The following is a 25617-nucleotide window of genomic DNA, read 5'->3' on the forward strand; positions in this document are numbered from 1 at the left end:
TTACCAATCTATTTAAATTATATTCATAATGATTCATAATAAATGTTGACAATGCCCAGCTGTGACCTAATAGGACTGTATTTGTATATAATGTAATTCACTATGTCTAAAACATCCAGGGATAAGACGCAGATTGAGAAGCCCGATGCCTAAATAAACGAGTTCTAAATTTAATAGAAAAAAAAAAAAACATATCGTAAAAAGGGTGTGAGTAACCACTGATCTATATATTCTCTATTATAGGTCAGTGGATTAACCATAACCTAGCTGTATATAATTAAATGTACCTGACAGGCAAAGCATCACACAGGAAGTTTCGTTGCAGAATTGATTGGCTTCAAGATTACTAGCCTATAAAATAAACCCTTTATTTTACCTCTTTATCCAATCAGTAGTGGCCTTTGGCTTTCATGCCATTTTTAACTCGCTTTGTATACACACCGATGAGCCTCAGCCTAACGCCCCTCTCTGGCGCTGGATAAGCTCATCCAGATGAGACTCAGATCTGGTGAGTGCGCTGTGGGCGCGTCACGTGGACGCCTGTGAGTGAAGCGGGTGTCACGCGGTAGTATTGTGACTGGCTGTTTACCCTCGGAGACCACAGCTAAACTTCATGCAGTCAGACCTTTAGTAACTTAAGTTAATATAATTAATAACATGTATCCCGTGGACATTGGTGAACACGTTGCGGGCTGAATGTGGAGCAGTGCTAAGTGTACAAGAACGGTATGTTTACTCATCTTTGCATGTTGATGTTAGCCTGTTTACTGAGTAAAATATAAGTTGCTGACTGCAGCCTTTCTTATTGTTTTGTGACTGATTGAGATATACAAATAACTCGGTAAGTTTAAACAACACGTGAGACATTATAAATTAGAATGTTGCACTCTGTTGTGATTTATTTCCTGAATTCCCATCACTGCATGATTTGTGTTTTATTTTTATTTTTTTTTGGTATCACATGCTTTTAATATAATAACAGTGGTTTTGTTGTTGTTCTAGGTTTGGATTTTGGTCAGCTGACCGCCTCTTGAGAAACAGCATATCAGGCCATGGCTGGCAGGGATGTAAACGAGAGCACTCCTCTTTTGGACAACTCTGTGGCTCCGACCAGATCAGAGTCGGTGTTCAATGGCAGGAGACTGGCATGTGCTGCCATACTGCTGGCAGAGTCTCTAGAGCGGATGGCCTTCTATGGCATCACCTCGAACCTGGTGCTCTTCCTCAACAGCAGCCCCTTCTATTGGGAGGGCACTTCGGCCAGCCAGGCCCCCTTGATCTTCATGGGAGTCACTTATTTGATATCGCCTTTCGGTGGCTGGCTGGCAGATGCATTCCTTGGCAAGTTTGCAACCATAGCATTGAGTTTAGTTTTGTACCTGATTGGGATGCTGCTTTTCCCATTTGTAGCCAACGACAGCACCAGGGCTTCTCTGTGTGGAGAAGAGATGGCATTCCCAGTGCAGTCAGCAGAGTGTTTCTCTGAAAACGGGACTGTGCCTGCAAATGTGACCTGCATGAATCGGCCGTCCTACTGTGGACCTGCGATCTACAGTGGTCTGGTGCTGGTGGCTGTTGGGGTGGGAGCTGTCAAATCAAACATCACTCCATTCGGGGCAGATCAGGTAATGCAGGGGATTTCAAAATGGGGTCTGGGGAAGTGACAGGAAGGGAGTGCTTGGGGTCCGTGGAAAAGTTTAGATAAAACAGTGAAAAAATAAATCAATTAAAGAAAATAATTGTAAAAATTAAACTAATTAACTTATAAATAATACTTTACTCATATTTGTTTTTCTTTGCAGTATAAATGTGGTCTTTATAATTTAAAACATATAACAGCTTTTGAAATTTCTGGGATATTTGTGGTTCCCTTGGCCATTGTCATTTTGTCAGACTTCCCTAAATTCAGACACACTTCTGGGCACTTTCGCTTCACTTATTAAATGACAAGGAGCATACCACACATTTCTGAGGTACTTTGAGTCTGATTTAGCCTTGTGGGCTGCAAAATGACTTGTGTCACAAGATCAAAATTCCAAAGCTTTTTGTTGAAATGGCTTCTATGGTCACTACCAAGGTCTGTTTTTCAGATTTGAAAAACTGTTTTTTTTTTGAGCTAAAGTGATATCTGCAAACTTAATATGTTGTATTATTGAGGAGAATTAAATCCTGAAGAAATTCAGTGATGTAATGTAGATTGATCCACAACAAGTACAACCAAACATTTCTTACAATGTGCAAAACAATAAAGAATCCTTTCAGTTCCGTCATGTTTTAGCACTCATTTCACTTTCACCATGACCTCTCAGTGACATGAAACTGTACAGTAGTCCAGTACAGTGGGGAATATCCCTGTCATAAGTGAACTATAAGGGAAGTATTTGCTGAATGACCATCCTCCATCCTTTTGAGCTAGACATAACACGCTAAATAAAACTGACAACTTAGGAAGTAAAACTGAAATCTGTCTTTGTTGGTTTATCTAAATGTTTGACAGATTTTTTTCCAAGTTACCTTGTCTACTGGATTATTTGACATATATTTGGAAGAAAATAAAAACCCACGGCTTATTTTTCAGTACAAGTCTTTAAATGTGGATGACTTGGATTAGGCCAGTGTTGATGTCTGTTGACTTGCTGCCTTGTCATAAGATCGTCATGTGTTTTTTAGATTCAATAAAGAAATTAACTGCTGGATGTACCATCTGGGTAGTATTATGGGGTGTAGATCTCATTTAAACATAGAAGAGACGGGGCATTGAACTGAATATTGGCTTACAAGTGACAATATATTGGCACTTTTCCCAAAACTGTTGAGGATCTATATCTGTTTTTTTAGCTTTATGAGAGCAGACATCTCTTTAGAAAGAATGTGCACACACTTGAGAAAAAAAAAACTTCACACAAGTTTGTAAATGCATCTAGTAAATTGTAAATCAGTACTTGAATTAAATGAAGAATGTGGGTATTGAATGTTGATGTGTTATGTTTTTGTTTGATAATGAATCAATTATAGGATCGGTTATTATGGTATTAAAAGTGATTTGACTATTAATATTAGGATAATTTTCAGTCAATAATAAAACAAGTTAATAAAATTAATGGATAATCATAAAGGACACACATGTGTATTTATGATGTATGTCCTTACAGGTGAAGGATCGAGGTCCGGAGGCAACGCGGCGGTTCTTTAACTGGTTCTACTGGTGCATTAATCTTGGAGCAATCTTCTCGCTGGGTGGAGTAGCTTATATTCAGCAGAACGTTAGCTTTTTTATAGGCTACATCATCCCTGCTGTCTGCCTCGGGGTGTCCCTCATCGTCTTTAGCCTGGGCAGAACAGTATTTATAACCAAACCTGCAGACGGCAGTGCCTTCAGTGACATGTTCCGGATCCTGTCCTCGGCCCTCTGTGGACGCGGGCCAAAAGAACCAAGTCTGCTCAGGTGAGTGCTACCTTTACTTTACTGTCTTACATCTAAATGTGACTCTTAGTTTTTACACAGTCTCAACTGTGTGAAATGTTTTTAGTGTGTTAGATTGTAAATTTATGCAGTTCTTTCGTGGGAACCTCCACACCAGATTCAGATGACTCCATTAGTCTGTAACGTTATCCCTCTTTGATCCACCTCTCTTGTCTGTCTCATATGTGATGGAGCTATTCATCGTGTCTCTGCAGCAAAAGTTACTGTCAAGTGCCGAGCCCTCTCTCTAGATCAAAGAACAGGGGCTTCATGAAAACATGCCACATTGTTATTTTTTAAGTTGGCCAAATCCGTGGTCTATTCTTTCTTTATCTTTTTTACTTTGTTTCTCAAACACAGATGTGCTCAGATATTTCAGCGATGTTTTAATGAATGCTTGTTAAAATCCTTGTTTCCCTCACAAGGCCAAAGCCATCTCTACTGGATAGTGCAAAGGTGACATACGGTGGGCGATTTTCAGAGGAGAAGGTGGAGGAAGTGAAATCGTTGGTTAAAATACTTCCTGTTTTCCTGGCCCTCATTCCGTACTGGACTGTCTATTTCCAGGTAAGGTTTTTATGAGTGGGTGTCTCAAGTGCTACGTCTTTCAGATCTGTTGTGTCAGTTATAGGTCCTTAAAATGTAGGGGGAATGTACAGGCAGTGTATTTTTAACCTTAATTTACTGTAGTTGTGACAGAGGATGAATAGGAAATTGCATAGGTATTTTATTAGCTTGAAGTCTCAAGGTGTCTCATACAGAAGGAGAGGCATGGTGGTAATGAATGGTGTCGTTGGTATGTCAAATACAAGTGATGGATGTTTATAATCAAAAATTTTGTCTTTGACATATTAAGGGTTTGTGCCATTTGGAGCCTTTATGGGATTGGGTGGGTTTAAAGCCCTTGAGCAGACAGGTGCTTCCTTGAAGAACTTTATATGTGCCTTGCTCAAGGTAATGCAGAAAGGACAAGCAATAAAGACTGGGATATCTCTACTACTAAAGCAGCGTTCCTTCAACAGCTGGCATGGGGCCTGTAACAGCTGAATTTATGTCACCTTACCACAGAAAAACAGAAGTTGTGTGTCAAACCACTCATAAAGTGTTTTGCAGATCTTTAAATACAGTTTGTCAACATTTCCATGTTTAAATATTTCCGATTTCTGCCTCTCTCATTTTTCCAGTTAACAACCACCTTTTCTGACCTTTATTCAAGCACAGAACTCATTTAGATTATAAGAAGATGCTTGTCTGATCTAATGGACATTAAAATGTTTAAATAAGTGCTTTGATAAATAACAGTTAAACAAGAAAAATAAAGAAACTGTTTGTGTGAAAGTGGATGTAATGGATCTAATGTTTGGACACATCACAGGAATCAAACCTGACATTCAAAAATGTATTGAAATGCAATGCCAAGAAAATGTGTGTTTAAAGTTGGCAATGGTTTGGCAGAAGTTGGGTACAGTAGGTTTGTTTTTATGAGCTGTTATTTTAAATTACTTGTTGAAAGCAAGTCATTTCCATGTTCCGCCATTTGCACAATTATAATATGGAAATGTTTTCAATCTGCTGAATATTCTAAAGTGATGTTTTTTTTAATGCTTAATGTTGTATTAATGGGTCAGAGAACTTCATATGCTTCTGGTTGCTCATTATAGAAAGAGGACATTGATTGATTATCAAGATTGATTATCAACTGTAACGTTGGGTTGGGAAGGTTCCCCCAAAAAAGAAAAAATCGAACCGTACGGTTCTCCACATACAGTTCCGAAGGCGCTGGGACTGCGGTTCAACTTAAATCTGACAAAGCATCTGTAATATGGTTTGATATAGGTTCAGCTAATATATGTTTCTGGTGATGGATTCACATTCTGGCTTTCCAGACATTACAACAACAGCGATGAGAGAAAAAAACCACGGACAAACCATTCAGTCTTGTTTAATGTGAATGTCGTATGCTGGAATATGAGCAATCGTGTATTTCATCATCACCCGGGTGGTGATAGCGCGTGCACAGGTGAGACCTGAACAGCACACGTTAATATGCAGGGATGGGCAGTATTTCAAATACATGTATTTCAAATACAAAATACGATTTAATCTTAATATTTCTGTAGTTTCAAAATAAATAAAATACTTTTTGCCTATCAACCTCTTTGTTAGACTGCTGATTTCCTGTATCAACAAGTATATAAAAAAAAAAAAAATGTTAAGTTATATATTTAAATCAAAAATTCATTTGACTTTTTCCGAATGTATTTAAATACAAAATAGTATTTCAAATACTGCCCATCCATGAAGAAAATCAGCAGTCTAATAAGTAGTGTTTTTTTTTCTAAAATTAAAAACATATTTGGATTAAATGTTTAAATGCATTTTTTCAAAGGTATTTAAATACAAAATAGTATGTTTTATTTCAAATACATGTATTTGAAATACTGCCCATCCCTGTTAATACAGTATGTGTGTTTAAACTAAACTCAATTAAGCTTTGTGAAGATTTGTGCGTGCGCTCATCTGAAGTGCGCAAACCTGCACCTCAGAACACGTACAGATTTTAAGCAAATTAAAGAATAATCTTAAATTTATCTAAAACTGAAAATCACTGTTTATTTTATTTTTATCTCTACACTATTGCATTAATTTATGCTGTTGCTTGTAGTTAGATAGAATATTTGTTAATGATACATGATAAAATATTTATAATGTTTTTATTTGAAAGTGTAATTTTTCCATAAACATAGCACATACCAAACTATACTGAGACCGTGACTCTAAAACCGTGAAATAAACCGAACCATGAAAAAGCTGAACCATTCCACCCCTAGTTGCGGGACATGGCTCATTAAATCAACACTGTCCCAATTTTATCAGGATGTCTGGTCACGCATTTGTTTTCTAGACTGATTTCTGAAGTTATTAAAAAAAAATATATATGCACTGTAAATTTCTCCACTCTAAGGATTCATTGAGTAATTTCCTGTGGTGAATGCAGCATTTGTAGTAATGGTAAATTGCTGTGGGTCTGTTGGGATAAGGAACATAGTATAGTCCATCTCACGTGAAAAACAAGATTCTTCCTCCAATTACAGCGAAAGGTCATCTTTTGATTCCCTGTCATCCCATATGTTTTGTCTGCTGAGATGCTTGCCAACTGTTAGAAAGGTCATTCGGCATTGTTATTCCTCAGGGGCTTAAATTAAGGTTTGAGTAAAGGACAATGTCTCTAACTTAAAAGGAAAATGCCTAATGGCTTTTTGCATGAATAGATATTGAAGAATGTTCTCATGAAGTACCAAACTGCTTTTACTGGCTTAAATATTTCCACTTGCTATTTTCTTCCTCTGCCGTATTTCAAGTTTTAATCAATAGCGATATTCTGCAACAGAGTCTCTATAAGTGGAGAATGCATCATAGTAGGCTGGTTAGTACCGCTAAATGAGATGTGAGTGCTTCCTTCTTGTTTATGTGTGCTGTTGTCTTCACTTGCAGATGCAGACCACATATTATCTCCAGAGTCTCCATCTGACAATTCCTGGAGCCGTTCCCAACTCCACAGACTCCCACCCGGTAAGAAAACCATTATTTCAGAGCCAATAATGTCAGATCACTTCCAAATTGGCCTGAAAGAAAACTATAATTGCTTTGTTAATGAAGAGTTCAATAATTAAAGCAGTTGGCCTCCTTTTTTACCCATGTTCTGGTCACTTTCCTCATCAGTTTTCCCATATTTCTCATTCTGCCATGCTATTAGAAAACAACCGTTTCAATGTCACAGATGTTTCCATTAATGATACATGTTCCCATAAATTAAACATGTCTTTTTAAAATGGATTTTCATTAATTTTTTTATTTTTTTTAAGCATAAACAGTCTTATTAACTGTAAGGGATAACAAGACACTTTAATTTGGAATATTTTGGTACAACAAACCATGAGTAATATTATAAGTGATCACTAAATTCAACAGTGTAAAAACGATGTGTTTAAATGACTTGTATTCTCAGGTTTAATTTGAGAGCAAACAGCATGCCTGGGGTGATGCAAGGTGCTTGTGATGTTTGTCTTGCTGTAGAGTAGAGGCTGTTTAGGATACTCTCTGGAGACGCTGGCACGCATGAGCTACAGAAATCCTTTGAAAATTGGGGTATTAACTTCAAAACTGTGACCTTCACTAATCACAGATTAGCATCCAGCACCTGCTTTCTCATCTGAACTTGCTGTTTATTTGTTTTTGTGCAAGTGTGCATGTACATATATACACTTTACTAGGTAAGTGTGTCAGAACCTTCGCCTTGAATTAAACCCTCTCACGACGGTTTCACGGTGACTAATCCAAAATCACAACTCCGGGGCTGTCTGATCAGCAATGACAATAAAGTCACATGTTGCTTTATGACCATGGAAATGCATAGACACGAATGTAACTGGATGAGCAACTTTTTTTTGTGTGTGTACATGCCATTTCATGGCTGTCTGAAAATATTTTTTTCAGAATTAGATTCAAAGTCACATGGTAAGGACAGAGGAAGTGCAAAATGATAATGGGGAAGTGAAAGAGACGTTATTGGCTGTGTTAAATAACACATCGCTCCAGAGTGTGACCGCATGGTCATATTGTAGAGACAGTTGTAAAGCACCTCATGCTATTTAAATATCATTTTCCAGAGTACTTTCATAGTGGTCGTGCCATTTTCTACTAACATTTAAAAATATGACATGACGTGAAAGTTTGCTTAATTTAATGATGTGTCTGCTAAATGCATACATTTAATTTAATTTAATTTAATTGTAATTTTAATTTTACATTTTTGTGATGAAAAAAATCTGCATCTTCAAGTTATATATATATATATATATATATATATATATATATATATATATATATATATATATATATATATATATATATATATATATATATATATATTCAAATGAAAATTGCAACATAGTTTTATAAAGCATGCATTCATATGTGCTTCACTTTCGCTGGAGGAAACCGCTGTGGTGATAGATAGATGTGGAACCAATTGCTTCCCCATGATATTTTGTAAACTGTAGTCATGACAAAGAACTGCACATATGATATTATAACAATCTATCGATAAACACACACCTTGTCCTCTGTTTCTCGCTCTACACTGCTGTGGTCTGGATTGAAGAAGGCACTGAAAGACAGGGAGGAGCCGATCGAAGTCTGCCACCATTTTCATATGAAATTTAAAGGGGACTGTTAACCACCTTAAAAAATGGCCTGATTGATGACTCAAAAAGGTCCTTCCCCAGCTTTCCTGATTCAATAGAAATCAACTCATTTGACATTCTGGGTATAATGGTGTTTCTCTGGAGTGCATGCTCAAATGTGCAAATCCCCATCTGTCACTAGTTCTCCCACACACAAGGGCTTCCCCTTCTAAATGAACATGTGCTGCTGTAGATTTGTCTCGGTGGACAGCACAGCCTAAAGGGAATCCAGTGTGAAGTCTTAATGAGGCCAAACTGTGAGCTCTTAATTAGGAGATATCCATAGAGAGAAACAGACACCAGTGGTAATGTGGATGAAAATGATATGATTATAGAAGGATGCAAACTGGCAATTTCAAATGGAGAAAAAAGTATTTAAAAGTGCACGGCGATGAAGGGGAGACAGAGCTCTCTGAGGGGCATATGTAAATTACCAGTGCTTAGCCAAAGAAATGTAAATGTAATGAGGGAGTAAGATGGAGAATTAAAAGTGTTCAAAGCACCAGTAGATTTGGGACTGACTGAAGCTGTAGAATTAAATTCAAACATGCGGACTGAGACACGCTCTTCACTTAACCGACTAATACTCTACTGGAGGTGTAAATGTGTGTGTGAAACGCCCATGCACACCTGCAGGCATGGATGCAGAATAAACCTCTCTTAGTGCTCCGGGTGTCTAGTCCTCTGGTGTTGCATTTGTCTGATGTTATTTGATTAACGTCAATTAAAACATACAGATGGCGAAATATTGTACAGGGTGCTTGAGTTAATTACAACCAATCAGATCAAGACAAGAATGGATTGGGCTGTTTTTAACTTTTGTTACGTGGATACAGCTGAATCTACCCAGATCTGCTCAGTCAGATCATCAGACCCTGTCTGTGCAGGAAATGATGACAGATGGTTTCCTGTAGCGGCCAAAGTGAACTACTGATAATCAGAGTTAAAATAGTTCTTTCCTGCATTGGTGGATTTGATCACACATTTTTGTTGTATCTGCTATTTGCTTTATATACACACTGCTTTGTAAGTGATCAGACCCAATGTTCAAGAAAGAAAAATAATAAGAAGAACTCATTTCTGAAGACTAGAATATCATAGAAACTTGTGTGTGGGATTTTTGACTTGGGCCAGTGAGCAAGAACGCTCAGAAAGCTTTAGCAACTTCATAGCATCCCCCTGGCATCCACCCAGAACACCACAGCAACAGCCTGAGCTGTGTTCCGATCGACAGGGTCCAAACACAGTGTTCACTGCTCTCTACACCCAGTTCACTTCACTTCACTTACAAGTTCACTTCACTTGACAAAATGTGTTCATTTGGAACACCCTACAAAGTCATCAAACATACATGAAACTTAAGTTGTGTAGAGGAGTTTGAGCTATGATGTCATACTGTAAATAATGTAAATATGTTAATTTTATATACGTGTACAATGCAAATAGGTGCATTTAAATTAACGTGAATGATTTATTGGTTTAATGAATATAAATGTCTTATTTTAAAGCTAAACTGAGTGATTATCATCTGATGTTTAATACGGAAATAAACGTAATGTAGTTATATTAGATGTATCATTTATCTTGTTTAACCATAATCATGATGCATGTTGCATTGTTACTGTTCCACTTCACACACTTTATATCCACAAATAACCACATAGACACAACAGCTGGGACTAATTCAACTGTTTCACTACTTCATTTTAATCAAACTTCTTTAAATACTCAGTTGATGTGCAATGGCTGCTGGGTAATTTCCCTCTCCTCTTCCTGTGAAGTCATGTATTGATATTCTCTCTTTGAATTGGAATTTCACATAAAATGGCACAATACTCTGTGAGACCTTTAGCAACCACACAGCAATGTGCCTAAAAAGACTCTGAACACCACTTACCCTACTCATTTTGTTTTTCTTCAGAAAAAAAGTTATTTATTAACGCACATGCTTTTTTCTTTGTCAAAATGATCCTAAATTTCAAAATCGGTCATTAATTCCAAAAAGTCCTACCTGAGGTTATCTAATTTTTTTTTTCCATCACACATCAGCAGCATGTGAGTGGAGCAATCAGCCACTGATTATGAAACAGGTGCTCTTACGCATGCTATGCTGTTATATTAAAGTACTTGACAAGTGATTAATGATTTTATGGGCTATTAAGAGACCTGTCGCTCTCCCTTACTGGATGAGTTTTACAGCCATTGATCAGCATTGACCACATGAGGGTGCTAAGGTTGCTTGAATGATTCACTTTCCTTCTATCTCTCTTTCCCAAATGCTCTCCCAGAATTCACATTTAGACTTGTATGTACTTACTTTCTCAACGGAGGATAAATAGAGAAGAATGAAGCACCTGAGTGTTATGAGTGACCTGCACATACCCTTCTTCCTGTTTGTTCCTCCTCTAGTGTTTTGTAAACATGAGTCATTCTGTTCCCCTGTTGTTCCCAGAATACATTTCGCTTCACGCCAGCTTGGCTGACCATGTTTGACGCCGTGCTGATCCTCATGTTGATCCCCCTCAAGGATAAAGTGGTGGACCCCATCCTCAAACGCAAAGGCCTGCTGCCCTCCCCTCTGAAGCGAATCGCTGTGGGCATGTTCTTTGTCATGTGTTCGGCGGTGGCAGCCGGTGAGTCAACAACGCATACACTAAATGACACATTTTTTGTGCATTATCAATACACACAACAAAGATTTCTGTGAACCTATGCTTTTTTTTCTTTAGCTTGTACTCTTGCCATACAAACAGTGTGTGTGTGTGTGTGTGTGTGTGTGTGTGTGTGTGTGTGCCGGTTTGTGAGGTGGATGTATCAAGCTTCTTTATACATATTCACAAACTGAGACTCATGTAAGAAAATGTGGGAGTGTTTGAGTGTGATAGCAGACATTTGCATACTCATTTTAAATATATGTGTCCATTTTTGCGACAGAAGGCCCTTCACGGTAGTGAACTTTCATTTCAGATTTCATATGGTTCATTTGCTGTGTGTTCTGTTATATGTGACATTCTGTAACACACACATGATACAAAACACTGAGACCTAAATTACACATCATATATTCTTAACTCTTGCGCTGGGTATAGCCAACTATTTCATGATATGATACACTTCATGATTCAGTCCACTGCAGCATCATAAATATGACAATCTCTGAATGAAACGGACACAAATGTGTAACATTGAGACTACATGAGTGAATGAATTTGTGAGGTCAATCCCTGTTCCCTTCAATTTTGTCTAGTATTGCATCTTAAGAATGTTCCTTCAATGTTACTAAAGATTGACTGGTATTCTTATTTATTATTATTATTAATAGTGTTTATTCATTTATGAATGTACATTCACATTCAGAACTCATTTTATTTAGATTTTTTAACAGTATAATTAGATTGCAGTAATAATTAAAATAATGTGCACTGACTTGTACATTATTTTAATTCACCCTTCACTGGGAGTTTGATTGACTAATCATAAACATGACATTTGACAAGACATTTTGTCTGACAAACAAACCAGACAGGAGAGTAGATTAATATCAGTGGACTTGAAAAATGTTTTGTATTGACAATTTGTGCTATATCAATGTTAGAAACAGTTGCACTGCTTAATATTTGTGTGAAAACTGTGAGAAATTCTTCAGAATTCTTGATGAATGGAAATTTCAAAAGAGCGGCATTATTTGGAAGTATAAATATTTTGTACCATTGTTTGTGATTTACTTTTGACAAATTTAATAATTTGTCTTTTCTTAATAAAAATATTAAAAACCGAAAGAAAAAAGGAAACCTTAGTTGACCCTAAGTGAAATTTTAATGGTAGTATTGGTAATGTTGGCAGCACAGACAATATACAGTCCTGCAAAAACATCTGATGAATTTGATTCTGAGCACATTTGTAACATTTCAAATCTGGGGTCAGATTTTAGTGTGGTAGTATTTAGATGGTCTGGTGGTAAAATGGAGACACAAGTTTGGTGCATCTTTTTTTGGTGTTCAATGTCAGTGGCATGGGAAAAGTAATTGCCCTTAAGATGCACCTGGATGATCCTCCAAGATATTTTATGTACAGATAAATCAAAAGTGGAACTTTTTTCTGGACATGTGCCCAGTTACAGTTTATTTGATGTGCACCAAACACTGCATTTTTGATCACAGCATTGTACATGCTACGGCAAAACATGACAGTAAGGCATCAGTCAACATAGTCCAGATTGGTGTATGGATCCATCATCATCATGTGTCCAGTCCAAACAGAATCAATGTGGAAAATAAATTGTCCAAACAAGTAGTCCCTGGTCCGACACATCAAGACTACCCACGTCACAGATCGAGCTGATAAACACAGTGACAGCAAAATGCTGATCCAATTTTATGAGTTTTGTGAGATATCAATATATATATCCACACACAATTGTCGAATTGTGTTTTTTTAGTACTGTTCACCTTATTCTGAGAAATGAGTTCATCTCAGAGAGGTTACGACTTTTCCATTCATCAGATAAGGTACAGTGACTCCAATATGGCAGAGATTCGATGTAGAATGACTCACCGACAAACACCCACACGCTCATGACACATTCACACAGACCAATGATCTCTTCTGAGAATTCTGTCATTCCTCTCCAACCTTGAGCTGGCTCTTTTGAACCCTGCAAAAGGTGGATCGATATTCCTGCTTGTTTTGACAGTTAATATTCATACAGCCTACTGTCCTGGAAAATACCAACCTGAATCAGCGCTTTTGTCATTTTCATTTTTCTCACCCTCCCTTTTAACACAGATTTGCAGAGGAACTTTGACTGTCCTCTCACTTCTTGTTTCTTCCAAGTCCCCCCAAACTAGAAATGTATCTCAAAACCTAGTGTTCTATCAACTTGATTGCATTTTTTCTGGCCATTTAGAATAGATATGCTTAGGATTTTGGCCAGAATTAGGCATCTTCATGACTCAACAATAAATTTGGTTCAGATTAAATGTGAAAATGTCAGGCCTGTAGAGGTAATTGTCACTACGTCTTATTTGTTGACCATTTTCATGTGTTTTTATGCTTTAGGAATTTATGCATAAGTTATTTCTCTGATCTATTGTTGTTGCAACTTTATCTGGTTAAAATGGATTAAGAATTAACATTTGAAATGCTAATTTTCACTCAATATCCTGTTAATCTTGAGTACCTATAGAGTAGTACTGCACCCTTCATAACTCCAAAAAGTCTTTAGTTTTATTATATTCATAAGAGAAAGATAGTCTGTACCGATTTTTCCCGGAAAAACACGAGTGGCTGGAGGCGTGACATGTGGGCAGATCTAAAGAATCACGAGCACCAGTAGGCTTTTGCGTTGAGGGCGTCTGGAAGCTGTGACATTACCGTGAAGAAAAAAACATCATCCAAAACAAACTATGGCTAACAGTCAGATTCAGCGTATATTTATGATCCAGAATCAGATCCAGAGGCTGAAGTTTAACAAGAGCAGCATCAGCAAAGGCGGTATGCTATGTGGTATGTACTGAAACTGTATATATTTGCTTAGCGGTTTTGGAAAATGACTAAGTTCCACTTTATGTCGTCTTTTTTTTTTTTTTTTTTTTTGAAGCTGTACATGTGGAAAGTGCAGTTTGATGACAACATCGCATGTTGTTTACTTGATGTGCTTACGCGCTGATAGCTAAGTTAACAACACAGAGATATTTGAAGCAGTTTTACTCACCGCCTGCGGTTCCAACACACGATCGTGACCCTTTTTCATTGGGACTGCATCATCCTTAAGAAATAAACGATGTGCAAATCCGGCGTCAAACTGGGCCTTGTTTGTAAAACAAGCATCTTCGAAATGCAGGGAACAAACAAAAACACTTGCACAACTCCGTTGATGCTCTGTAAAAATAAACTCCATCCACTGGTCCCTTAATGCTGTTTTTTTTTTTTTTTTGGTGATCTGTGCAGGGTTGTCTTGCCCTGGCAACCAAAAACACACTTCTTTTGTGACATTTTGTGTCCTCTATCGCTCTGGTCAGTGAATGCCTCTGCTCTGCTCTGCTATACGGGAGCGCGCGCTCTTCCGGCAAACGTGCCCTCAGGACCCATAATAAGGAAATTCCGCTCCATCTAACGTCACACAGAGCCATACTCGAAAAAAACTTTCCAAAACTTGTGACAAACCGGAAGGAGTATTTTTGGAACAGAAATACTCCTTCAAACGTACAACTTAATTTTTGAAACTAAGTCCATGTTTAGCATGGGAATCCAACTCTTTAACAGTGTAAAAAACCTTCACCCCCCACCCCCCTTTAAGAAAAAAAGTGAAATCACACACCATTGTTTTTCAGTGTATTATTTTTTTATTATGAAGAAGATAAAAAGTTAAATTAAGTGTTTCAAAGTTCAAGGGTATCATAGAAAATTCTCAATCTAATATATATATTTTTCCTAATTATTCTCAGTTCTGAAGCATTTCTTTGACTAAAAGCTATTATTTAAAAAATGAATCTATCTATCTATCTATCTATCTATCTATCTATCTATCTATCTATCTATCTATCTATCTATCTATCTATCTATCTATATATATATATATATTAGTCAAAAAGTGCAGGGTCTCTTCATTTGCTTGTTTTTCATTTTCTGAATAAATCTGAATCTGAATCTGAATCTGACTCACTATATATCTAGGCACAGCAATCTCTCCAAAACTTCAGCACTTTCCTTCCAAGTGTTTTTGGCTCGCTCTTATATCTGTCTGAAGTTCTGTACACAGTCTATGCCTCGCTGCTAAGACAACACTTTAAGATTGTGTCCACACAGGCACAAAAGTTTGAGTCACACATTGAGAGAGTCGAGGAATGCCTGTTCGGAGGTTGTAGAAGAAGACACCATTGACAGGTCTCCAGTAACTCATTGTTCAGTTTGACTGCGCCCAGCACTCCAGCCAGTCCCCAGTCCAATTCCAGCTCTGCCCAGTGGATTAAACCCAGCTTAGTCAGCTTGACAGTGTGCACTGCGTCCAGACCTTGACATATTTCAGACTAAAGCGCTTTTTGAGTGAGATGAGTTTCGGGAGACGCACTCTGGAGTGTGGGGAAAATGTGAATATTTTTCTCTCCCACCCTGTCTGTCTTTGAGTCTCTCTGACTCTTTTAAACCCCTGTCAAACTCTGCACGGTGATGGAGACAGCAGTTTAGACATTTTTAAATTCCTCATCTGTCTCAGCTGCCATCAAACTGAATAAATGTGGGTTTGTAGTCATCATGAGGGATTCTTTAAGCTGTGGACACAAAGTCCAGAAAAACTCGAAACTGTCAAAATAATGAGAGATTGACGTCAATGCTTTGCTGCATGATTGAAGTTTTCAGGTGTTTACTTCACTTGATTTGCTCCTACTTTAATATACTGGTACCTGTTGACCAAAATGACTGATGTCTGATATGTTCTAGCTTTGTGTAGCCACTCTTTTCAGTGTAGTGCACATTGTAGATGTAAATAAAGAGACTAAGTGGTCTGTAAAACAATATTTTATTTTATTTTACACGCTTGTGCATGTAAACATGCTGAAAATTTCAATGCAACAAACTTTTCCAAATCTTCCTTCTAGGTCTTTCTAAGAAGCACCCATTCTAACGGCCTGATATCTTGTAAACACAACATTTCCTGTTTTACTGATAAAAACCTGTGTACCCTGAAGCACTTCTGGAAATTGAGTAAAGCCAATCAATCAGATTGTAGGCTGCAGTTTTGAGAATGCTCTTGCCAATGTTGTGTGCACAAACAGCATACCAACTTACGGTTCAAGGACTGTCTGATTCAGACTAATAGCACCCAAACAGTTGTCTCGGTCCACTTCCAAATGAACTGTGCTATGGTTGAAGGGATAAACCAATGAATGGTTGACTTTAAGCACATGTGGGGTTTTGTTTAAAGTTTCTGGTTCACTTATAAAAAGGGCAGTGTGAAGGCAGAATGCACAAAGAAAACCTTTGTATTTGATCCGGCCCAAAGCAAGTGAACTAGCAGACTTTTCTGCTGTGAATACACCGTCAGGCTTTATTAAAAATCTTAATTTGTGTTTTGAAGATGAATTAAAATAATTTTAATTTTTGAGTGAACTAACCACTTAAGTTAGTATGACGTGTAAATGATAGCATAAAACCATTGACATTCAAGCAGAATGTAATAATAAACTAATAAGTACATTTCAGAATGTGTTTTTTTTTTTTTTGACAATTTTCAGTCTCCACCACTCAATGGCTGAGAACCACTGTTTTAAATTGATGCAGAAGAAAAATACCTTGGTATTGCATGACAGAGCCTGAACACGCAGGAAGTCTAGTATTCAGTGCACAATACAGATGTTATCTAATAATAACCATTGCTTTGATGTGGCCAAGAGCGAGGGGAAACTTGTTGGCACACTCTTGTGGAATCAGTATGTGCAAATCACGTTCATATCACACTCTTTGTGTGTGTGTGTGTGTGTTGTAGAGATCAAACTAATGAGAACCTTTGGGACTCGTGCTCTTTCTTGAGAGAGAAAGTGCATCCCATCCTTTGTACTCCCACTCAATGACACAGACTGACTCATTAATAAACCGCTACCTGAAATAAGCACGGTTTAAGGATGCTTGCTATGTGTGAATGGATTCTGCAAAAATGTGTATGTGTGTTAGGGAGAACTATTAGACATGGTGTGTGTGTATATTCATAAATGTAGGGGTGAGTGTGGGTGTGTGTGACATAATGGGTCCCACTAATGGGACTTATTATATAGATGAGATATCTTGGGAAATGAGTCATTTAGTGCCCCTCATTAATACCCAACATACAGTAATCACGCAGTTCTTTCCTTTCTGTGCCCCTTCGCTCTTTCTTTCTTTTTATTTCTTTCTTAGCCTTGCTCGGTTTCACTTTTCAGAGTACATCAAGATACGCACACTCATAAATGTCACCTATGGGCACACACAGCATAAAGGTAAATTGCAGGCATTTATTCAAAAAGTCAAGGATGTGTATAAAATGAATTATCAGCAAATAATGATAAATAATTGCATATTTTTTTCGGAATCTTTGAAAGACTTCGTGACTCAACGATGTGAATGAAACCTCAGGAGCAGGAACAACAAAGAGAAAGTATCTCTTCAAAGATATTTGTTTTGTTTGTAATGTGACATACAATTATGCTCATATATTGAGAGCCTTTTCCCTTTATTATTAATATTATTATTATTTAAACTATATATTTTTCTTCTTCTGTGGAATCCTTTCAATCTAGTGTGAACCTTTTTGTAATAATGTGGACTGTAGATGGTGAAATCTAAACTCCATGATTTTGCTGAAAGATGTAATATTGTTTTAAATTAGATGTTTTTGAAGAAACGCTGTTTTCAAAGTTTTTGCAGATTCGATCACCAAGTATCTTGCACTACTATGGGTAAATAGCATCTACAGTAACACTGTATACACACAGTGCAAAGAAAATACTGCTCTTTTCGCTTTCTCAGTGTAAATGGCATCTATCTATCATTGTGATTATTTGCAAGGGGCATGTAAAGTTATGAGCATATATGTTTGTTCAGTTCAATTATGTACAGTAATAGGATATTAAGGTGTAGTCTAATAGGATATTTACTAAGAAATAATAAAATAGGGTTAGACTGTTTTTCCTTTTTTTTTTTTTTTTTTGAATAGATTGGATTGTCCAAAATAGATTTATTATTGTCTTTTGTTTTGTTTTGTTTATTTTGTAATTTTTTTTTTTTTTTGCATATGTGTGTATGTTTATGTGCTTACAGATGAGGCCTCTACCTTTTAACTCGAGTGTACTGAATCAAATTTTAATCCGAGTCCACCCAGTAGCTGGACCCAGCAGGGCTTAGGTTGGTTTTAAAATACCACTGCCAGAACCTCCTCACAACATTTACACAATATTTTCCAAACAGATGGGTGCCTGGCAGTGGCATAGCTCTGAAGCCAACCGTACCCGCAAGCACAGATGATGCCCGCACACCTGGACACACTTGTTGTCCTGCATTCAGGAAGCAGCCATTTCCACGGCAAGCTGCTCCGACAACAAAGCTGCAAACACACGCGCCCGCCACACACCAGACGATGCCTTGGGGCAGTTCCACTTCTGTTCAATTTTCCCCAGATATAAAAGTCAAGCTTTTTTTCTTTTTTTTTTTTTGAATCGGGGCTCGGAAGTGCAGAAGTGATGTCTGTAATCTGCAGCGGGTCACACTTTTAGCCAAAGAGTGTTTTATTTCAGGCATCATTTGTATTCCAATCTAAATCTGACACCCCACAGCCACAGATCAGAGCGAATCGCTTCTGGTGTTTGGGCGAGGGGTGGAGGTGGGGATGGGGGTGAAAGATGAGAGGGAAGAGAGAAAAAAAAAGTTACAGTTAACTGAAACGCTTTGAGTTAGCAGCGTGCTGTAGATTCTCTTCATCACACACTGCTGTTTTAAGCATATGAAATACAAGGTCATACCCCTTCAGAATGAGAATATGTGCATGTCAGTGTGATAGAGGGATCCCATGAGGAGTTATCTGTGGCGCCCGCAACATGGTTATTATTGGATCAAGCTTTTAGAGAGCCTAGGCTGACAATCTCTGCTCCACTCTGATTACCTGCTAAACCAAGTCTGGTGTTTAATGTTGTGTGTATGAGCATGTTTTTAGTGGCTTTGACCTGACACTTAATCCATTAATGGACTCTTGATACTTTTTTCATTTACTGTGAAATCGGTATAATTTTAATAGGATTTTTGCTGAATAGAAAGTTCAGAAAAACAGCATTTATTTGTGATAGGAATCTTTTATCAGTTTAATGCCTGAAAAAAAAAAAAAAAAAAGATTATTAGTGACCACAAATTTAGTAGTAGTAGCGTGTATATGCTGCCCATACATTATCCTAGCGCATATGTGTATATACTGCTTATCCTGACCTGGCCTACATTACCTTTCTTTGTTTTTTAATGCACCATTAAATATGCACCAGCTTACAAGTGACGTTACAAACCTGTACATTTGTAAAGTGGAATTTAGTTTTAGTATCAATGTAATATTATACAATTTATTGATAGCACATGATGTGCACAAAATTATTTGAAAACATAAAATATGCATCATTCATTGAGCTATCAGCAGATTTTAGAATAAAGCAAGGAAGAACTAACACTTCTGTTAATTTACCAAGAAGACAAAAATACTCCAATATGGAGCAATTAATCTCCCGTAATCTATTTTACATATAGGCTAAAATCCATTGCAAATTAAAATACACAGAGGTCCTGAAATTCTTCACTGGTGTCTTTGAAGATGACACAAAGATAGTGTAACATTTATCTTTGGTCTAAAAGGTTATTAGTGCAACTATGAACTGTTTAGGTATTTATTAATCATTTTATTCTGTTACTCTCTTTCTTGCCCATCTCAGGCATTTTAGAGACGAAGAGGCTGGATATAGTTCGCACACAAGGCCCCATCCCGCAGTCACTCGGTGGAGTTACATACTATGCAGCCGATCTACCGATCTGGTGGCAAGTGCCTCAGTACATCCTCATCGGTGTCAGCGAAATATTTGCTAGTATTGCAGGTAGGTGGCCCTTTGCAAAACACTGCTAAACACACATGCAAAGCTCTCAACTTCACAAACAGAGCATAAGAAGTGACCATGTTCTTGTAGCATTTTTTTTTAATTAATCGTTTTTTGTTTTGTTTTAAGGTTTCTTGCACCAAAATATCGCACTGCATTTATTGACTAACATGTTTGCCTCTGTACCTTTTAGACCGCTTTATGTGACCATGTTATGATTAACCAACCTATTCACATTTGATACATAAATCTGAATGTGATTAGGTGTTTATATGTACAATAGACATGGACAGTCAAACCTTAATGTGTTCGTGGTTGTGGTGTCAGTATGATTTCTGAATTCCTCATTTTTGCAGCATGTCAACATAATTCACTGGTGTATTAAAATTGACGTTTTCCATGACCTGGCCCTTTTAACATTTAGTGGTTCATGAGGTGATACTGAGCCTGGAAAGACAAATTAGAGGCAATGGTCATGATGAGGAACACCTTCAGCAAAACTGTTTTTTTTTCTGTGTCCTTCAAGCTTTCAGTCTCTTCTGTGTACTGTATAGTTTTTTTTTTCTCATAGGATCATTCATCTGTCCTAATGACCATGCTAATCAATGCGTGTCCTTTTAAAAACTGCAGTAAACTCCTCTCTGCCTTGCCTTTGTGTAGTAGCTCTTGTCTGAGCCGTTGCTGAAATTGCTTGCTAAGGAATCCAAGGCTGTATCAATCAGGACCGATCGATCTGGGCTTGGCGATACATTATTGCAGTTGCGCATTTAAAATGACCAGAAAACATCTCGCTCCTGCTGAAATACACAAAGAAAGTATCAAGAAAGTCTCAAACAAGTCGGCTTGAGATTAATGAGAAAATAAATGAAAGGAAACTGAATCCATTAACACAGTATTTATAAGTAAAAACTGTGGACCTCCTTTTACCACCTTCACTGCTGAGATCTACATTAATTACAGCAATCTATGTTATTATCTTCAATGAATCGGATCCCACTTAATAAATCTGGTTTCTTAATGATTCCATCAAAAATGTGGTTTTGTACTTTTGAGGAAGGACTGCACAATTGCTAATTATTATAAATATTATGGACCCACTTTATATTAAGTGGCCTTAACTACTATGTACTTACATTTTAATTAATAATGTTGTACAATGTACTTATTGTGTACATGTTTTTACATTGTACTTATATTAAAAAAAATGACACGTAATTACATCTGTATTTAATTTTGTAATTACATTTATAATTACATTGTTGACCCATACTTTACACCTTAACCCACCCTTAAACTTCCCCATACCTCCAACCCTCTCCCTGACCTTACCCCTATCCCACTTCAATAGCAGCAAAAGTGTTTTAAAATACAATATGAACACAATAAGTACATTGTACTTATTTTTTTATGTAAGTACATAGTAGTTAAGGCCACCTAATATAAAGTGGGACCAATATTATTATATGTAGTTCATTAGTCTTGTTCCAAACTCAAGCCATTATCTCAAGTCAGTACCTCAAACCTTTGAAATATAGTTCCAATTATTATTAATCAATTATTATTATTATTATTTATTTTGTTTTCAAGTCGTTTATGACTTTGTGGTTTAGTGATTGTGTCAGATGTTCAATCTGTAATATTCAGTGATCCATTTAAGGCTGATTCATTTGTGAGTCATTTAAACTGATTTGTTCAAAAGAACCAGTTCAAAATAGTCATAAATTAGTGAATCAAGCTACACTGGCCACACTGTATATTTGCTGTTGTTGTTAAACTTGTGGTTAAAGGTTGTCGTATTCCAGCTCAGTTCCCTTATTCTGGTCGTTTTCTAAAGGTTTACAGGTTACAGTTATGGATGGAACTTGTCTTATTTGTGTTTGCTGTATCAGCTTTATATTTACCGCTGGTTGTGTGCACACCTGTCTGTCGTTCATGTGCATTCTCACACAGGTTAGCATGTTCTTAACTCCCCAAACACACAGCTGTGTTTATTTTGACCCTTTAGCTTCTCTTCCAAGGTCATGTCCAAATATGCTTGTTTTCCTCTTAGGACACCACACTGGTAATTTCACACCCATTTCACACACAGAGTAAATTAAAGGCAGCAGGTCCCCCCTTTATGAACCAACAAGACTATAAGTAGCATTTGGCAAAGTCAGGGAAAAACACTCCCCCGTCATGCTGAATTTCTTCTCCCCCCGTTAGAAGAGGAGGTTCAGATCAGATCTTTGTCCATGTTTTTTGCTCTTCAAATAATGATGTGTTTTTGTTTTTAGTCAGGACAATCCTGAAAGTACTTTCAAGGTCTTTGATAGAAGACTGAAAGAGGAGGATGTATACTATGTACGACTGCATTGACAGTAGTTATTTTCAGTCCTGTTATTTTATTTTTTATTATCTATTCATTTCTTTATTTAGTCTTTTAAATATCAGATCATTGAAAGGGGTCATGAACTGAGAAATCCGAATTCCCTTGATTTTTTGACATATAAGAGATCATTGTACCATAAAAACATCCTGTTAAAGAAAAACTTTCTCCTTAGTCTAAAAACAGATTATATAAAAGCCAATCTGCCAGAAAGACAGGTTGTTGAATGTGCAAATTCATGATTTTCAATAGTGTGGCTAAACACTGCCTCCACAGAATAAGACCAGTGCCTGCTTCTACATCACTATCTGTTTACCCCTGCCCACCGATTCGTGCATTATAGTGAAGCGGCAAACACAGGTCTACACAGAAACTAAACCATAACGATGGCGCCGAAAACAACAAGAGACTGTTCAGTGCCATGTTATGGAAAAACACAGTCTTTGAGTTTCCTTCCTTCTGATCCCAGTATTGGGAAAGAGTGGATGAACTTTATTTTTATGGAAGATCCAGAGATCTGATCAAGATCAGTAAGAACTTGGTCCTTTGTTCATTTTGTAATAATAATATAATAATAAACTTTATTTACCTTTGAAATGTAGCATCTCAAAGCACTTCACAAGAATAAGAATAAATAAAACATACAATAATACAAACAATGCATTAAATAAAATAAGTAAAAAGAGATTCAACAAGTAAAAAGAGAAATTTGACAACTACAAAATAATCAAGTAGAAGCTACCCTAAAAAAAAAGTAAGCTTTAAGAGAATATTTAAAAACTGCTTGCCTAATCTCAGCAGGCAAAGAATTCCAAAGATGTGAAGCAATTGAAGAAAATGTTGTATCACCCATAGATTTTAAACAAGAGGAACAATTAAAAGTCCGGTTTTCATTACTGGTGGGGTGAACCGTTGAGCATTACATCCATCTTGTCACGGTTTAGACATAGAAATTTTCTAGACATTAAATTTTTAATCTCAAAAATACATTGAGAAAGAAAAGTCACATTATCATCAGGTTTTGTATGTAAATAAACCGGTGTTATCTGCATAAAAGTGAAATTTAAGTGTGATTTTAAAGCGGCACTGAGATTAAAAGAATCAAAATAGAAAGACGGACAGAATCAAAAACAGCTAACATTAGTGACCTTAATTAATGTTGTTTCAGTACTGTTGAGTTTATGGAATGCTGATTGAAGGGGCTAAAATATTGTTTGCGATAAGATGGGAAGGCAATTGAGTAGTAACAATTCACTAAAGTTTAGGCAAGAAAGGGGGAATTGGAAATGGGACAGATATTATTAAGATTGTTAAAGTAAAATTTGTATTTATTATTATTTTTTTTTGGTACAGGGCTCACAGCTGCCATTTTAAACGCTGCTGGAACAACACCAGTACACAGACAATAATTGACTGTATGATTCAAGACATTAAGTAGCAAAGCATGAAACCTCATTGCAAAGAGAATGAAAATTCAGTGAGAAGAATACCAGATAATTCTGATGTGGTTAAAGTAAAAATAAAAGGAGGAAAAGTAGAGATATATTAATAAGTGTGATCAGTCTTGGAACTGAAGAAATCAAGAAACTTATTACAGAGGTGAGTTAAAGCAGACACATTTGACTAACTGTTACATTTGAGTAGTTTGTTGATCCAGTCGTCTAGGGTTAGTCTGATTGTTGTCAATGATTTGTGCAAAACAAGCAGACCTAGCCTACAGTTTGAGTCTTTTATTCAAGTAAGTGGTCTTTCCCGCCCTGGTGATGGACAGGATTGCCATGATTTTGCAAAGTAATCAACATCTTTTGATGATCCTGGATCAACATTACTGTCCATAAATCTAGACTTAACCCAATCCCTACCCCTAAACCTAACCCTACCCATAATTTATTCCTAAAATCTGTGGGAAATTATAGCTGATTAACAAGGGTGAACAACCACCTTACCCTGATTTTAAGCCTAAAATATTTCCTGAAAAGTCATATCTCTGGTTGATTGATCCAGAAACATGTTGTACTTGGACAAATCAAGCTCACCTGATGGACAGTCAAGCCAGATGTACACCACCTATGCTCCATTGTACAACACAATGCCTTCATTGCATGCAGGTTATCATTCTACCAAGTAAAAGAGCATCTGAAAGAAACAGATCATGATTTCAAAGGAGCAAGTAAGTTCAGGCCAGATGAGAGAACAGAATTTAACGAGGTCTTTGTCCTCCCTCGCATTAAATGGATAAAAAAAACTTAAAGAAGAGCCAATAAATTCACAGAAATTAGAGGTTTCAGTAGATCTCCATTTGCGATCGTTAATTATTCGTGAATAAGACCCATTGAATTAAGATATTTTTTAGAGGTGCTCCGATCACGATCGGCCGATCGTTAATGCGCATCTCGTCAGTAAAGCCGGTTTTCTAATCAGCGGTTAATTCCATCAGGTGCGTGATTTCACATAGAGCAGCTGTTACTACACAGAGCCGTTGTTAACTGAGAAGATGGGCCAATAAACGCTGAAAATTAACGTGATTTGCGCATCTTCTCTATTAACAACGGCTCTGTGTAGTAACAGCTGCTCTATGTGAAATCACGCACCTGATGGAATTAACCGCTGATTAGAAAACCGGCTTTACTGAGGAGATACGCATAACGATCGGCCGATCGTGATCGGAGCACCTCTAATATTTTTTTTCTCAATACTGCACACCCTTTGCATACAGTATTAATTTTTAATTTCTTCAGGTCTTAAAAAGTTCCTAAAAAGCATTAAATTGGAATTTAAAAATGTGTAGGAACCCTGTACAATATCTTTAATGGCAATATAGGAAAAAATACAAGAAAAAGAACAGAACTGACCAGCGATACAACCACAAATGAAAAGACCATTGTTATAGTAAGGTTTTTGTAAGTTACACCACATGAAACAATATGAATCCATTATGAACACAAA

At 37.0% G+C, this 25617-nt stretch overlaps 1 protein-coding gene across 1 annotated transcript in view; it reads left to right on the plus strand.

Annotated features, from left to right (window-relative positions):
- The first annotated feature begins 539 nt into the window (after nt 1–539).
- The window catches only part of LOC128018398 (solute carrier family 15 member 4), a 45386-nt gene continuing 20308 nt past the window's right edge, over nt 540–25617 (plus strand). The window contains exons 1-7 of the mRNA XM_052603874.1: nt 540–726; nt 1003–1625; nt 3153–3445; nt 3889–4030; nt 6959–7036; nt 11162–11342; nt 20145–20303. Of these exons, the coding sequence (XP_052459834.1) occupies nt 1053–1625; nt 3153–3445; nt 3889–4030; nt 6959–7036; nt 11162–11342; nt 20145–20303 (1426 nt within the window). The 5' untranslated portion in view covers nt 540–726; nt 1003–1052. The remainder of the gene's footprint in view (nt 727–1002; nt 1626–3152; nt 3446–3888; nt 4031–6958; nt 7037–11161; nt 11343–20144; nt 20304–25617) is intronic.

Source organism: Carassius gibelio, chromosome A8 (genome assembly GCF_023724105.1).
Source record: "Carassius gibelio isolate Cgi1373 ecotype wild population from Czech Republic chromosome A8, carGib1.2-hapl.c, whole genome shotgun sequence".
Taxonomy (NCBI): domain Eukaryota; kingdom Metazoa; phylum Chordata; class Actinopteri; order Cypriniformes; family Cyprinidae; genus Carassius; species Carassius gibelio.